At 43.9% G+C, this 14,230-nt stretch overlaps 1 protein-coding gene across 4 annotated transcripts in view; it reads left to right on the top strand.

The window, feature by feature from the left end:
* The window catches only part of LOC117871061 (WD repeat-containing protein on Y chromosome-like), a 41,183-nt gene that overhangs the window by 18,076 nt on the left and 8,877 nt on the right, over positions 1–14,230 (top strand). For 3 of the 4 annotated variants that reach the window (XM_034758666.1, XM_034758663.1, XM_034758665.1), the window contains 4 exons: positions 479–524; positions 1,497–1,556; positions 2,652–2,814; positions 6,292–6,387. In XM_034758666.1, the coding sequence (XP_034614557.1) occupies positions 479–524; positions 1,497–1,556; positions 2,652–2,814; positions 6,292–6,387 (365 nt within the window). The remainder of the gene's footprint in view (positions 1–478; positions 525–1,496; positions 1,557–2,651; positions 2,815–6,291; positions 6,388–14,230) is intronic. The other variant, XM_034758664.1, reaches the window with a different exon arrangement.

Below are 14,230 nucleotides of genomic sequence, written 5' to 3'. Positions count from 1 at the left end.
TTTTGAGATACTTTGCTCTTGTTTTGAATCCTCTAATGATGATAAAGCCAGCCCAGAAGAAAAGGTTATGACCCAAACTGAAGTTTTGGCTTTATTTTACCTTCCCTGGCTAGTGAAGCTGCTTGCTGGCTTACAGACCCCTAGTTCTCTGAGACAGATGCTGTTGTTCGGCTACTCAGTGCACAGTGCTCCCATGTTATTATCATTTGTGTTACAATAGCATGTGAAAGCCAGGACCCCAGTTGTGTTAGCCATTGTAGAAACATAATGAAAAACACAATATTGGCCTAATAGGTGCTATCATTCCATGAAGGCAGTTCTCAGTGGATTATTTCATTAATTTTGGCAAGCTGCGTGTAACTTTCCCATTTCCTTGATGTTTAAAACAGTAATATTTAAAAACCATCTCTCTTTAAAAAAAATTACTAGTATATAAAATCAAACAGAATACTGAACACTTTATTAAATCTTCTTGTAGGTATATCATAGCTGTTGGATGGGATAGAAGAATAAGCATGTATTTTGTAAGTGAAAAATATATATCTAAAATGACTTGGTATTAATATAAAATTATTATTATTTTAAAATGAACTCTTAAATTTTGTATTTATTGCTTCTCATTCAAAGTGAAAAGGGGGGAAAAAATCTGTTTACAGTCACTGATGTATTAACCATCTCTGTTTTGGGCTAAGACTAAAAATGTTGTCCAATACTCAACCTCCTCCACTTGAAGGTAGGACATGTAAAACTTGATCTCACTCTCTGTAGGTTGCCTAAGGTTCTGTGCCCAGTAAACAAACAAAATTTCAAGGACATGATCCTGCAGAGACATAATAACATGGGTAACTTATTGCACTGAGGGTGAAGTCCTAGTCCCATTGACTTCAATGGCAAAACACTGCCCGACTTCACTGGGGTCAGGATTTCACCCTGAGAATAGTTCCATTGAATTCCACCTGGCCACTCAGCACATAAACTTGGGCTCACATGTAAATCTTTGCAGGATCATGGCCTGGATATTTTGTTTATTTTCTGAATTCAGTACCTTAGGCAACCTGCAGGAGCAAGTAAATGCAAAATTACATTTGACAGTCATCAGTGAGCCATCCAGTTGCCCATCATCAAACACATGGCCAAATCAAAGAGCCTTTAGCAAGCAGTGCTGTTACATATACTGCTATTAATATGCAATGCATGTTTATTATAATATTTAGCCAGATTTTAATTAAAAAATTAACTTAAATAGACGTTAGAAACATGCTGTTCTCAAGCCTTTTGGTTTGTTACCTATTGTTTCTAGCAATATGAAGGGCCTTGTCTGTTCACTTTTGTGTCAGTGGGAATTACTTGCGTTTTAAAGCCATTTGGCTTTTGCACATGTGAGTTCAACTTCTTTTGAGCTGTACGTACATACCTAGTAGAAGAACATATCCCTGTTGGCTGAGAAAATGCTGAAAATACACCAACTTCTCTTTTATCTATGTTGTTTGGAACAGGACTCTGCAGACGACCTTCATCACTTTCAGAAACCTCAGCCCTATTGGCAGGATGATATAGTAAGAATCCATCTTGATTCTGTATTACAAATGAAGTTCTTTTAAAAAAATAAGTCAATGTTATTTGACACAAAGCTGGATAAATAATTGAACACAGACAATTAGACTTTAGTAATGAGCAGTTATTTGAATTCTTACCAACGTATAATTCTAGATAGATAACTTTCACACCTGAGTTTTGAGCAGATTAGAGAGGAACAAGGTAAGTGTCATGCAGGTTGGAAAGGAGGAGGAAAAGGAGATGTAGTAGTTGAAGCATGAAATGATCGAGGTCTAACAGGAGCTTTTTATGTTGGAAATGGAGAAGAATAGCTGATTTTGCAGAAGTTTTGGAATGAAAACCAGCAGAATTAGATGGCCACTTGAGTGTGAAGAGGAGAGAGGAATCAAAAACTGACATCACGGCTGCGAGGCTAGGAGGATGGTGAGGCTGTGGACGTAAAGGAGAGAGGGGGCGGGGGAAAAGTGATCCTGGAGGAAACAGGGGAGGGATAGCTCAGTTGTTTGAGCATTGGCCTGCTAAACCCAGGCTTGTGAGCTCAATTCTTGAGGGGGCCACTTAGGGATCTGGAGCAAAAATCAGTACTTGGTCCTGCTAGTGAAGGCAGGGGGCTGGCCTCATATGACCTTTCAGGGTTCCTTCCAGCTCTATGAGATAGGTATATCTCCATATATTATTATAAAGACGACAAGTTCATTTTTTGACTGGTTGAGTATCTTGAGGCTTCAGTGAGACATCCAGCGGAAGATGTCAGAGAGACGGACACAGTCTGAACTGAGGATGGGGGGAGATCTGTGAGTCACCAGCAAAGAAAGAGAAGGTGGTAATAATTAAAGCTGTGTGAGTTGTAGACCCTGATGGGATGGGATGAGGAAAAGCATCTGCAAATGAGATGTATAGTCCAAAAGACACTAATCTCAGTTGTTTTAAATTTCTCACCTGATACTATGTAGGCGATTAGGCTGGAGAGATGACATAGGTTCTTGTGTGTGAGCTGCAAGAGCCAGGGAAAGTCTGTGCCTAGGTCCCTTTCTCTTGCTGAACAAAGGGAAAGGAGCAGCAGTGTTTCTTTTGTCATCTTTTTTTTCATTTAGAGCTGTGGCCACCAGGAGGATATTCTGTGTATTGCTCAGTGTCCACCTAATCTTCTTGCCACCTCCAGTTATGATGGTGAAATTATCGTTTGGAATATGATCTCAGGACACATATACCGCAAACTTCACACATCTTTTCCCACTCACTGTGCTGGCACAGAAGGTAAGTACTGACTAGGGAAACTACAGGGAAAACAATTCCTAAACACTTTCCAGCTTAACCCTTCATTCAAAATCTTTTTTGGAGAGATGTGGACCTTGCATGTTACAGCAAACTATACTATTAGGAGGACACTTAATAAATTCAGTAGAACAGGGAGACAGCATGGTAACTGTACATCACATAAAATTATTGCAGTGTAAGGCAAGGGAGCAGTGCCATACCGTTGGTTTAGTTAAAGCCGTTATCTCTAATGTAATGAGCAAATCAAATAGTTTGTAGTAAATATCAAGGACAAAGGATGAAGTTGATTATATGTATTTCCTTGGTGTGTTTGGGGGGTATATATACACATATACATGAATAATTATTTGTATTACAGTAGTGCCTGCCTAAAGGCTCCAAATGAGACATTGTGCTATGTGTGCTGTGTGTACACACACACACACACACACACACACACACACACACACACACACACACAGAGTGAGAAACAGTCCCTGCCTTGACCAGCTTATATTCTAAATAGACAACCCAAAGAAAGGCTTATTATGCTCATTTTATAGCTGGGGAAACTGAGGTACAGCGTGATTAAATGACTTGCCCAAGGTAAGGCAGGGAGTTTGTGGCAGAGCAGAGAATTGAACCCAAACCTTCAGAGTCCATCTAGTACCTTAGCTGCAAGGCCATCTCTTTCTTTAAGCATTACAACTGAATGAACAATTGTCCTTTGGTTACATGCTTAAGAGTATAATAGTATTTACAAGTTCCTTCTTCTGGAAATATTGGGCCAGGTCCTCAGACCATGCTCTGTCTCCTTAGCTCTGCAGAGCAGCAAAGGGGACGGAAAGCTGCCCTAACAGGGCATCTGGAGATTCCCTGGGCATGGTGGAATTCCTGATTGGCATAATTCAGTAGTTCACAAACTTCACTTCACTGTGACCCCCTTCTGACAACCAAAGTTATTATATGACCCAGGAGGGGGGACCAAAGCCTGAGCCCACCCGAGCCCCGCTGCTCCCAGTGGGGGGTGGGTAAAGCCAAAGCCCGAGCTCCACCACTTGGGGCCGAAGCCCAAGGATTTCAGCCCTAGGCAGGGGGCCTGTAACTTGAGCCTTGGCGCCCAGGGTTGAAGCCCTTAGACTTTGGCTTCGGCCCCAAGCGGTGGGGCTTGGGCTTTGACTTTAGCCCCGAACCCCAGCAAGTCTAAGCCAGCCCTAGAGACCCCATTAAAACAGGGTCGCAACCCACTTTGGGGTCCCAACTCTCAGTTTGAGAACTGCTGGCATAACTTGGTCTTCCTCAGTGTAAGAGGTGCATTGGGAGGTATGGGGGGGCATGGTTACCATGCCTTTCATTCCAATGGTCCTCAACGGCCCGTTGGCCCCTAGCAGGCTATTACCGGTCAGAGTCAGACGTCCTTTCAGCAGTTCCATGGGACCTGACTATGGAACTGGTGCTGAGAAGCAGCTCCACATCACTTTCTGCCCCATCTTGACTGTCCTTGGGATCGGTCAGGCTGACACTGAGCTCCCCTATGCTGGAGTTCGGGGCACATATATCCTTTAGTCCCATGGTAACAGGGTCAGAATTTGGCCCCAAATTGATATTCCAATGGTTGGCCTGGCCTGTGGAAATGACCCAACTTCCCCATCAGGTTCAGTCCTGTGTACATAAGAATGGTACAGAACCATTTTCTGTCATGGCTCTTTATCTAGGTTCTTGTACCATACACATCACTGGTGTCCTGCCTTAGCATGTTACATGCGCTACAATACTATACATTATCTTCCTAAGGTACACATATATTAATACAGCAGTGATGAGGCACATTTCCAAATGCCTTCACTCTGAAGAAATGCAAGTGTGCTGCTATACACCTACAGACATTTACTTATTGTGTACTAAAATTCTGAGCATTCCTAGAAGTAGAAAATATTTTGAAAAATTTTCATAGTAATTATAAAGGAATTGCTGTCAAAGAAAAAAGGCATTCTTGCCAAAAATATAATTTGTACTTTCTTCCTTTCGCCATCTCATCACTAGCGTCCAGATATTTTGTTGATCTAAGGTTGTGTTAACTGAAAAACTACTAACACAAGGAGGGATGGAACTTTTTAGGTGTTAAAAGAAATTTATGTAACAATTGCTTTAACTTATCATAATTAAAAATTGCACAACATATTTTATCATTAATAAAATATTTATTATCCTTTTATTTATTTGTACTGTGGTAGTACATATGAGCCCTCGTCATGGACCAGGAATTCATTGTGCTAGGCATTGTACAAACACAGAACAAAAAGATGCTCCCTGCTTGAACCAAAGAGTTTACAGTCTACGTAAATTTCACTCAGAATGCCCACACTCTCTGATGACAAACAGTGGCTGTCATTGCACATGGTAAAAACTAGAGCTGGGTAGAGAACAGAAATTCCAGTTCATGGAGGATTTTGAGATTTCTAAATTTTGTGTTCATTCTGAATCAGAACAAAACCTGAAAATTAAATGCTCTAGGAAAGAAAATTTCGATTAAAAAATTCTTTTCAAATTTATCCAAATATTTTGTTTCAACAAAATCAAAACATTTTATTTCAGTGTTGACTTTTGACTTTATTATATTATATTTTATAATGTATAATACAGAATTTTTAAAAATTCAAAATGGAAAGTCATTTTAAAAGGAAAGATCAAAATGTTTTGTTCAGAAAAAGCTGAAATGTCTTTTTTTAACTATTTCCCCCCTTTCTCTGAAATTTCATGAAAAACAACATGATTTTGCAAAGCATTTTTATTTAAACTGAACTGTGTTTTTCCCAAGGAAAACTGTTCTGTTGAAGTTTTAGTAAAAATCATCAGTGCTGATATACACCTCTACCTCGATATAACGCTGTCCTTGGGAGCCAAAAAATCTTACCGCTAAGTGAAACTGTGTTATATTGAACTTGCTTTGATCCACCGGAGTGCGCAGCTCCGCCCCCCCGAAGCACTGCTTTACTGCGTTAGATCCCAATTCGTGTTATATCGAGTCGCGTTATATCGGAGTAGAGGTGTATTTGTCATCAACACATAGAGAAGTTTAGTATCTCTTAAAAGCAAGTATAGATGATAAATAATGAGTTGTGCATTATGCCTATTTAGAGAGCAGTAGGAATTAAATTGTTATAATCTAAATATGGTGGAAAATAATATCCTGATCTCTGGAAAACCTGCTGCTACAATATAATTCTATTTTAACATTTTGGTTTTATCCTTCACTAGAGAACAATTAAGTTGTGTTCAAGATTTAAGCAGGCTTAGAATGAACAAATCAATCTTGCATCCGAAGAAGTGGGCTGTAGTCCACGAAAGCTTATGCTCTAATAAATTTGTTAGTCTCTAAGGTGCCACAAGTACTCCCGTTCTTCTTTTTGCGGATACAGACTAACACGGCTGTTTCTCTGAAACAAATCAATCTTGTTCTTCTTTTTCCTTCCCAAGCTGTAGACACAAGTATCACTCAACTCGTATTTCTGAGGACTCGTGCAGTGAAATTTGAATCAACTGTAGCCTCTCTTATTTCCAATGGGCCTCAAGGTAGGAGTTAATAACGCTAGCGTTTACTACAATATGTTGCATCTCTAAGAAATAGGATTTTTAAAAAATGATTCATGCTACTAAATTGATTTTAAAAACTCCAGACGATTATGGTTTTTCCAGAAAAAGAGCATTAAACAATTCTTACCTTCTTTGGGACCATGACTAATTGCCGCCTTTGATCCAACTCAGTTCCCACAACACCTTGCACTCTGGAAACCAACTTCCAGCCAAGAAGAAACGCATAGCTTTCCCTTCAGAGCCCATCAACAGCTCATTCCTTAAATCTGCATAATCTTTCTAAGGCTACATCTACATTATGAGTGGGAGGTGTGATTCCCCTGCTTGCATACACATAGTCACACTAGCTTGATGAGAGTTAGTGCAAGCATAAATAGTAGTGTGGGTGGTCACAGAGCATGGGCAGTGGCAGCAAGGCTTAGCCACGCCAGGTATGTGCCCAGGGGGTTCAGGAGGGCTTCTATTCAGCACAGCTAAACTGTGTTTCCACTGCTGCTGCCCCGCTACTGCAGCTACTTTACTATTTGCACTTGCACTAGTTCTCATCCAAGTTCTCATCCAAGCTAGTGTGAATATGTGTATGCAAGCATGGGAATCGCACTTCCAGCATGTACTCTAGGTATCCCCTAAGTTACAGCCTTTCCTATCCATCCATACAGCTAAAACTCTCATCAAGGTTCTCATCATCTTGTCTCAATTAAAGCAACATCCTTCTCTCTGGCCTTGACAAGTGCAATCTTGCCGTGCTCAGATCCATTCAAAATGCTGCTTCAAAGGTAATTTCCTAGCACATCGCTGTGATCATGTCACTCCTCTTTGCTTTCCTCCACTAGCCCCCGCTTCTCTATTGCATCAAACATAGTCTGCTTGCATTCACTTCCAAGGCCCTTCACAGTCTGTCCCCACATTGCCTGTCACCTCTCATTTACTATTGAGATATCAGCTCCCACCTCTGATTGGCCCATGGGAGAACTTCGATTGCCCACTTGCTGAATTTTCAAATAATCACCTTCGTGCTTTCCTCATGGTGCTCCTCATACTTAGGAGAAGTTCCCTGTAAACATCTGCAAAGCTACGTTCTCCAAAACCCTCCTTTGTCATGATGCCTACAAAAATGTTGACAACGATTAGGCCACTGATGTGCTGAGACCACAGCCTGTCATGTTGACCAATATTGTCTCATTGGTTCCTTGTACTCCTCTGTCTGTATTGGTCTCTTGTCCCTTGTCTTATTATAAGCCCTTTAGGGCAGGGACTGGGTATCTGTTTTGTGTTTGTACAGTTCTTAGCACAATGGGATCCTGGTACTTGACTTGGGCTCCTGGGTGCTACGATAATACAAATAATTAATAACTAATTACTGTTGTGTTATGCAGCACAACCTCTGGGACCTTAGCAGTGATCCCATAAGCTGCCAGTAGGCTGCCCCAGAATAGAATTTAGGGCTACTCTACGGCAGGATTCTCTAACTGTTTTTGTACCACTTGGATTGATGCTTCCTCTTGTTTTTGCAATCACATTACATCCCTGTAGCAACCACAGCAATTGTTTACATGGAAAACTAATATGGGAAAGTACTTACACTGAATTGAAAGAAGCTAAAAATACATTATAGCTAGAAACTGCATGAATGGCTAGCTCACTGTAGATCAAGTGCCCTGTAGGGGAGAGACCTCGATATTGATAATAAAATTATTATGACATTTTTCATTAGTCATTACAAACTTGTTTGCATCTTTTCTGAACATTAAGATATAGCTACGCGCACGTTATAGCTAGGATGCTTGGAAATATAACAATACAGTATACTCCTGATTATCTGAATAGCATGGGGGACACACAGATTTTATCCACATAATTGGGAGTTGGGATAATTTAGAAGGCAGGACAGGGAGCCCTCTGCAGCGCCACTGTCACGGCCCTGCTCACCCACAATTCTGGATGCCTGTGCAGTAGCGATCAGTTGAACAAGGAGGGTTATGAAACAAAAGTTCAGCAGGAAAGAAGTAACTCTCTTTCTGTGAGCTTGCTGAAAAGTCTGTATTATTTCTGGGCCACCCCCTGCAGCATTGTCCTGCCAAAGGATATCTCTGCAGAAGATAGAAGATCCACCTTATTGTGCCCAATGAAGCTGTTAGGTGTAGACCAGGGTGTCTCACCTTTTTCTTTCTGAGGCTCCTCCAACATGCTATAAAAACTCCACAGCCCACCTGTGCCACAACAACTGTTTTTCTGCATATAAAAGCCAGGGTGGCATTAGGGGGAAGCAAGCAGGACAATTGCATGGGTCCCCGCGAATCTAAGCTGCTCAGGCTTTGGCTTCAGCCCTGGATGCTGCGGTCAGGGCAGCATGGGCTTTCTGCCCTGGGACCCAATGAGTCTAATGCCAGCTCTGTTTAGTGGACCCCCTGAAACCGGCCTTGGACCCCTGGTTGAGAATTGCTGGCATAGACCAAGTGGCTGCTTTGCAAATTTCCGAAGTGGGCGCACTTGCTCGTTCCACCCGTGAGGTTGCTAAGGAGCTTGTGGAGTGTGCTTTGATCCATAGGTGCTGGTGCTGGGGGGCTGCCGCACCTCCTGGCTTGAAGTAGTTTCCATCACAGACAAGGTTTACAGTTTGGTTCAATGGCTCTCAGCACCCTCACTATACAGATTGTTCCAGCTCCCTGTCTTGATCCTTTCTGGGACAGGAGCCCCTGATGATTTGTAGGCTTCCACAATATGTAGTCTAATCCACCTAGTGATGGAGGACTTGGAAGCTCTGAGTCCCTGGCATTTTGGTGGAAGAACACAAATAGGAAACCTGATCTTTTGATGGATTCTGTACACTCAAGAGATTTTCAATGCTTTTCTGACATCTAATCCGTGCCACTCCTTTTCAGTTGGATGTTGTGGTTTTGGACAGAACAAAGGCAGCACAACCTCTTGGGAAGTGTGGAATTTACCTTAGGAAGAAGGGATTTTGCTGTCCTGAGCACCACCCTGTCTTCATAGTGCAGTACAGCTCCTGAATGGGTGAGGCTGCCAGCTCCGACACTCACCTGGCGGATGTGACAGGTACTAAGAAATGAGTCTATGGATAAATAAAAGACCAATACGGAAGTCAGAGGCTTAGAGGGACTATTTTTCATGTCAACGGTTCCATTTTAGGAAAAGTGGCCTGACTACCACTGTGGCTAATTGGACTGCTAGAAGGACTCTGGCTATCTGTGGATTGTCTGCCAGGGAGCCCAAGGATCCTGCAAATACCATGCTATTAAGAGCAGATACCTGACATGCAATGGTCCTGGGCTGCAAGCCTCTCTCTATGCCGCCTTCGAGAAAGTTCAGAATGATTGGAATTTCTGGACTTCTGGGATTTGCATTGTACTCTTGACACCAGTTGTTGAATCTGGACCAGATAGTGGAGTATGCTTTTAGTATTGATATTTTCGTAGACAAAAACAGTATCTTAATGATTCTGGAGGACAGACTGAGACCTTCTAAAGCTTCCCTCTCAAAAGCAGGCTGTTAGCTGAAGCTGTTTCAGGTCCGGATGAAGCAGAGGACCTTGTTGAGAGGATGCCCAGTTTCCATGGAAGCTGGAGTGAGGGCTCCAGTTTCAGCTGTCACAGCTAAGAGCCAAGGTCTCCTCTGCCAATGAGGAGTTATCAGTGTTACCATTGCCTATTCTTGTTTTAGTTTCTGGACCACTTTCCCCAGTAGTGGAAAGGGTGTAATTGTGGTCAACTATGCAATAAGACATATGTCCGTGTGGAGCTGTGGCCTGCCTCCTTTGTGAACTGTTTTGGCCTCTTTGCATTCTTGTCATTCACAGGTTGGTTGAAGGGAGGCTGAATGATGAGATTGAAAACCTCCTGATTTCAGGCACCATTCAGCATTATTGATCTTGTGCCTGCTGAGCCAGTTTGGATTTTGGTTCAAGTCCCCTTTGATGTGGCTCTCTCTGAGGAAAATGAGGAACCATTCCACCCTCCTCATTAGTTCTGTTACGTCTGTGTGTAGTGCTGGACTCGTTTCCCCTTGGTTGTTTAAATATGTGACCACAGTCCTATTGTCTGATTGATGCAGGACATGGTTCCTCCTTAGAGTGGGCTGGAACCTTCACAGAGCTAGCTTGGCAGCTTTAGGAGGTTGACGCACCCCAAGTGAGCCTTTTCCTCCTGGCTCCAGAGTGCTGGGCTGCTTGAATCTCCAAATGAGCTCCCTGCCCTCCAGGCTGGCGTCGGTTGTGAGGATTAAAGGATCTGGAAGCCAGATGGGACGTGCCTTGGTGGACATCGTTGTGGACGGACCACCATTGTAAGGAGTTGAACACCTGTGTTGGAACCTGTACTTGATCTTTCATGTGTTCCAGGGAGTTGTCCCACACCGTTAGTATGAAGGATTGAAGACTTCTGATGTGTGATTGTACCTGTGGAGTGACCGCTGTGCTTGAGACCAGGAGTCCTAGCAGTTGGAAGCATAATGCTATGGTAGATCTCCTGCAGCTCTGGATAAAGAAAATAAATTCTCGGATTGATGGGTAGATCTTTGCTACCGAGGTGTCTATTTCTGGTTTATTCTGGTGGATGGAACCAGAGAAAAAACGGTTACCTACCTGTCAGTGTTCTTCGAGATGTGATGTAGACATGTATTTCATGTGGATGTGTGCATGCCCTGTGCACCAGAGCCAGAGAACTTTACCTAGCAGTACCCATGGGGCGGCACTCACATCCTGCAGCCATAGTCCTTCCCTGGCTGTATAAGGGTGCACCACCCGAAACCCCTCAGTTCCTTCACACTGAATGTCAGAAGTACAGACTCTGATGCAGAGGGGACAAAGGGTGGGGCACGGAATACATGTCTGTGTAACCCTTCTGCCTGTCTGAGTTGGCAGCAACAAGGGCCAGGTTCAGTATCTAGAGGTTCCGTTTCAATAACACAATGCAAAACTGGCTCGAGCCCCCACCCAGTGACCTGGGACAATTACATACCACCCCACTGGGCACCTCTAAGAGGCAATACTTCCCCTCTCGCAAGCACGGAGTCCGAGTGTAGCAAAATCCCTTTGTTTCCCTCCTTTATTAATGTGGCATTATGATGGGGAAACATCACAAACAGGATTCATAACACAAACCATGAGCAAAAGACCCACCCCCAAGTAAGATTGGCAGTGTCCTTTTTCTCTCAAGGTCTTAAGTCCAGCAACCCAAAAAATCACCCAAAAGTCTCTGTCCCTGATCAGTGCAGCCCCAGAGTTCAAAAGTTTATCTGCAGAGTTTTACCTCCCAGCCTGGGTGGAAATGGCGGGGGGGGAGGCACGGCGCAGAGATGTTAAGGGGCACCTTACATGCTCTGAGGCCGACTGCCCCACCTCACTGTGGGGTTCTGCTGCAGCCTTCATAGAATCATAGAACATCAGGGTTGGAAGGGACCTCAGGAGGTCATCTAGTCCAATCCCCTGCTCAAAGCAGGACCAATTCCCAACTAAATCATCCCAGCCAGGGCTTTGTCAAGTCTGACCTTAAAAACCTCTAAGGAAGGAGATTCCACCACCTCCCTAGGTAACCCATTCCAGTGCTTCACCATCCTCCTAGTGAAAAAGTTTTTCCTAATATCCAAACTAAACCTCCCCAACTGCAACTTGAGACCATTACTCCTTGTTCTGTCATCAGGTACCACTGAGAACAGTCTAGATCCATCCTCTTTGGAACCCCCTTTTAGGTAGTTGAAAGCAGCTATCAAATCCCCCCTCATTCTTCTCTTCTGCAGACTAAACAATCCCAGTTCCCTCAGCCTCTCCTCACAAGTCACGTGCTCCAGCCCCCTAATCATTTTTGTTGCCCTCCGCTGGAATCTTTTCAATTTTTCCACATCCTTCTTGTAGTGTGGGGCCCAAAACTGGACACAGTACTCCAGATGAGTCCTCACCAATGTCGAATAGAGGGGAACGATCATGTCCCTCGATCTGCTGGCAATGCCCCTACTTATACAGCCCAAAATGCCGTTAGCCTTCTTGGCAACAAGGGCACACTGTCGACTCATATCCAGCTTCTCATCCACTGTAACTCCTAGTCCTTTTCTGCAGAACTGCTTCCTAGCCATTCGGTCCCTAGTCTGTAGCAGTGCATGGGATTCTTCTGTCCTAAGTGCAGGACTCTACACTTGTCCTTGTTGAGCCTCATCAGGTTTCTTTTGGCCCAGTCCTCTAATTTGTCTAGGTCCCTCTGTATCCTGTCCCTACCCTCTAGCGTATCTACCACTCCTCCCAGTTTAGTGTCATCTGCAAACTTGCTGAGAGTGCAGTCCACGCCATCCTCCAGATCATTAATGAAGTTATTGAACAAAACCGGCCCCAGGACCGACCCCTGGGGCACTCCACTTGAAACCGGCTGCCAACTAGACATGGAGCCGTTGATCACTACCCGTTGAGCCCGACGATCTAGCCAGCTTTCTAGCCACCTTATAGTCCATTCATCCAGCCCATACTTCTTTAACTTGCTGGCAAGAATACTGTGGGATACTGTATCAAACGCTTTGCTAAAGTCAAGGAATAACTCCTCCACTGCTTTCCCCTCATCCACAGAGCCTGTTATCTTGTAATTGGAGGCAATTGGGTTAGTCAAGCATGATTTGCCCTTGGTGAATCCATGCTGACTGTTCCTGATCACTTTCCTCTCCTCTAAGTGCTTCAGAATTGATTCCTTGTGGATCTGCTCCATGATTTTTCCAGGGACTGAGGTGATGCTGACTGGCCTGTAGTTCCCCGGATCCTCCTTCTTCCCTTTTTTAAAGATGGGCACTACATTAGCCTTTTTCCAGTCATCCGGGACCTCCCCCGATCACCATGAGTTTTCAGAGATAATGGCCAATGGTTCTGCAATCACATCCGACAACTCCTTTAGCACCCTCAGATGCAGCGCATCCGGCCCCATGGACTTGTGCTCGTCCAGTTTTTCTAAATAGTCCCGAACCACTTCTTTCTCCACAGAGGGCTGGTCACCTTCTCCCCATACTGTGCTGCCCAGTGCAGCAGTCTGGGAGCTGACCTTCTTCGTGAAGACAGAGGCAAAAAAATCATTGAGTACATTAGCTTTTTCCACATCCTCTGTTACTAGGTTGCCTCCCTCATTCAGTAAGGGGCCCACACTTTCCTTGACTTTCTTCTTGTTGCTAACATACCTGAAGAAACCCTTCTTGTTACTCTTTAACATCTCTTGCTAGCTGCAACTCCAAGTGTGATTTGGCCTTCCTGATTTCACTCCTGCATGCCTCAGCAATATTTTTATACTCCTCCCTGGTCATTTGTCCAAGCTTCCACTTCTTGTAAGCTTCTTTTTTTGTGCTTAAGGTCAGCAAGGATTTCACTGTTAAGCCAAGCTGGTCGCCTGCCATATTTACTGTTCTTTCTACAAATCGGGATGGTTTGTTCCTACAACCTCAATAAGGATTCTTTAAAATACAGCCAGCTCTCGTGGACTCCTTTGCCCCTCATGTTATTCTCCCAGGGGATCCTGCCCATCAGTTCCCTGAGGGAGTCAAAGTCTGCTTTTCTGAAGTCCAGGGTCCGTATTCTGCTGCTCTCCCTTCTTCCTTGTATCAGGATCCTGAACTCGACCATCTCATGGTCACTGTCTCCCAGGTTCCCATCCACCTTTGCTTCCCCTACTAATTCTTCCCGGTTTGTGAGCAGCAGGTCTAGAAGAGCTCTGTCCCTAGTTGGTTCCTCCATCACTTGCACCAGGAAGTTGTCCCCTACACTTTCCAAAAACTTCCTGGATTGTCTGTGCACCGCTGTATTGCTCTCCCAGCAGATATCAGGGTGATTAAAGTCTCCCAT

Source organism: Trachemys scripta, chromosome 1, assembly GCF_013100865.1.
Source record: "Trachemys scripta elegans isolate TJP31775 chromosome 1, CAS_Tse_1.0, whole genome shotgun sequence".
Classification (NCBI taxonomy): Eukaryota; Metazoa; Chordata; order Testudines; family Emydidae; genus Trachemys; species Trachemys scripta.
The sequence above is the reverse complement of the archived record's forward strand: the minus strand, read 5'-3'. Positions and strand labels throughout refer to the sequence as shown.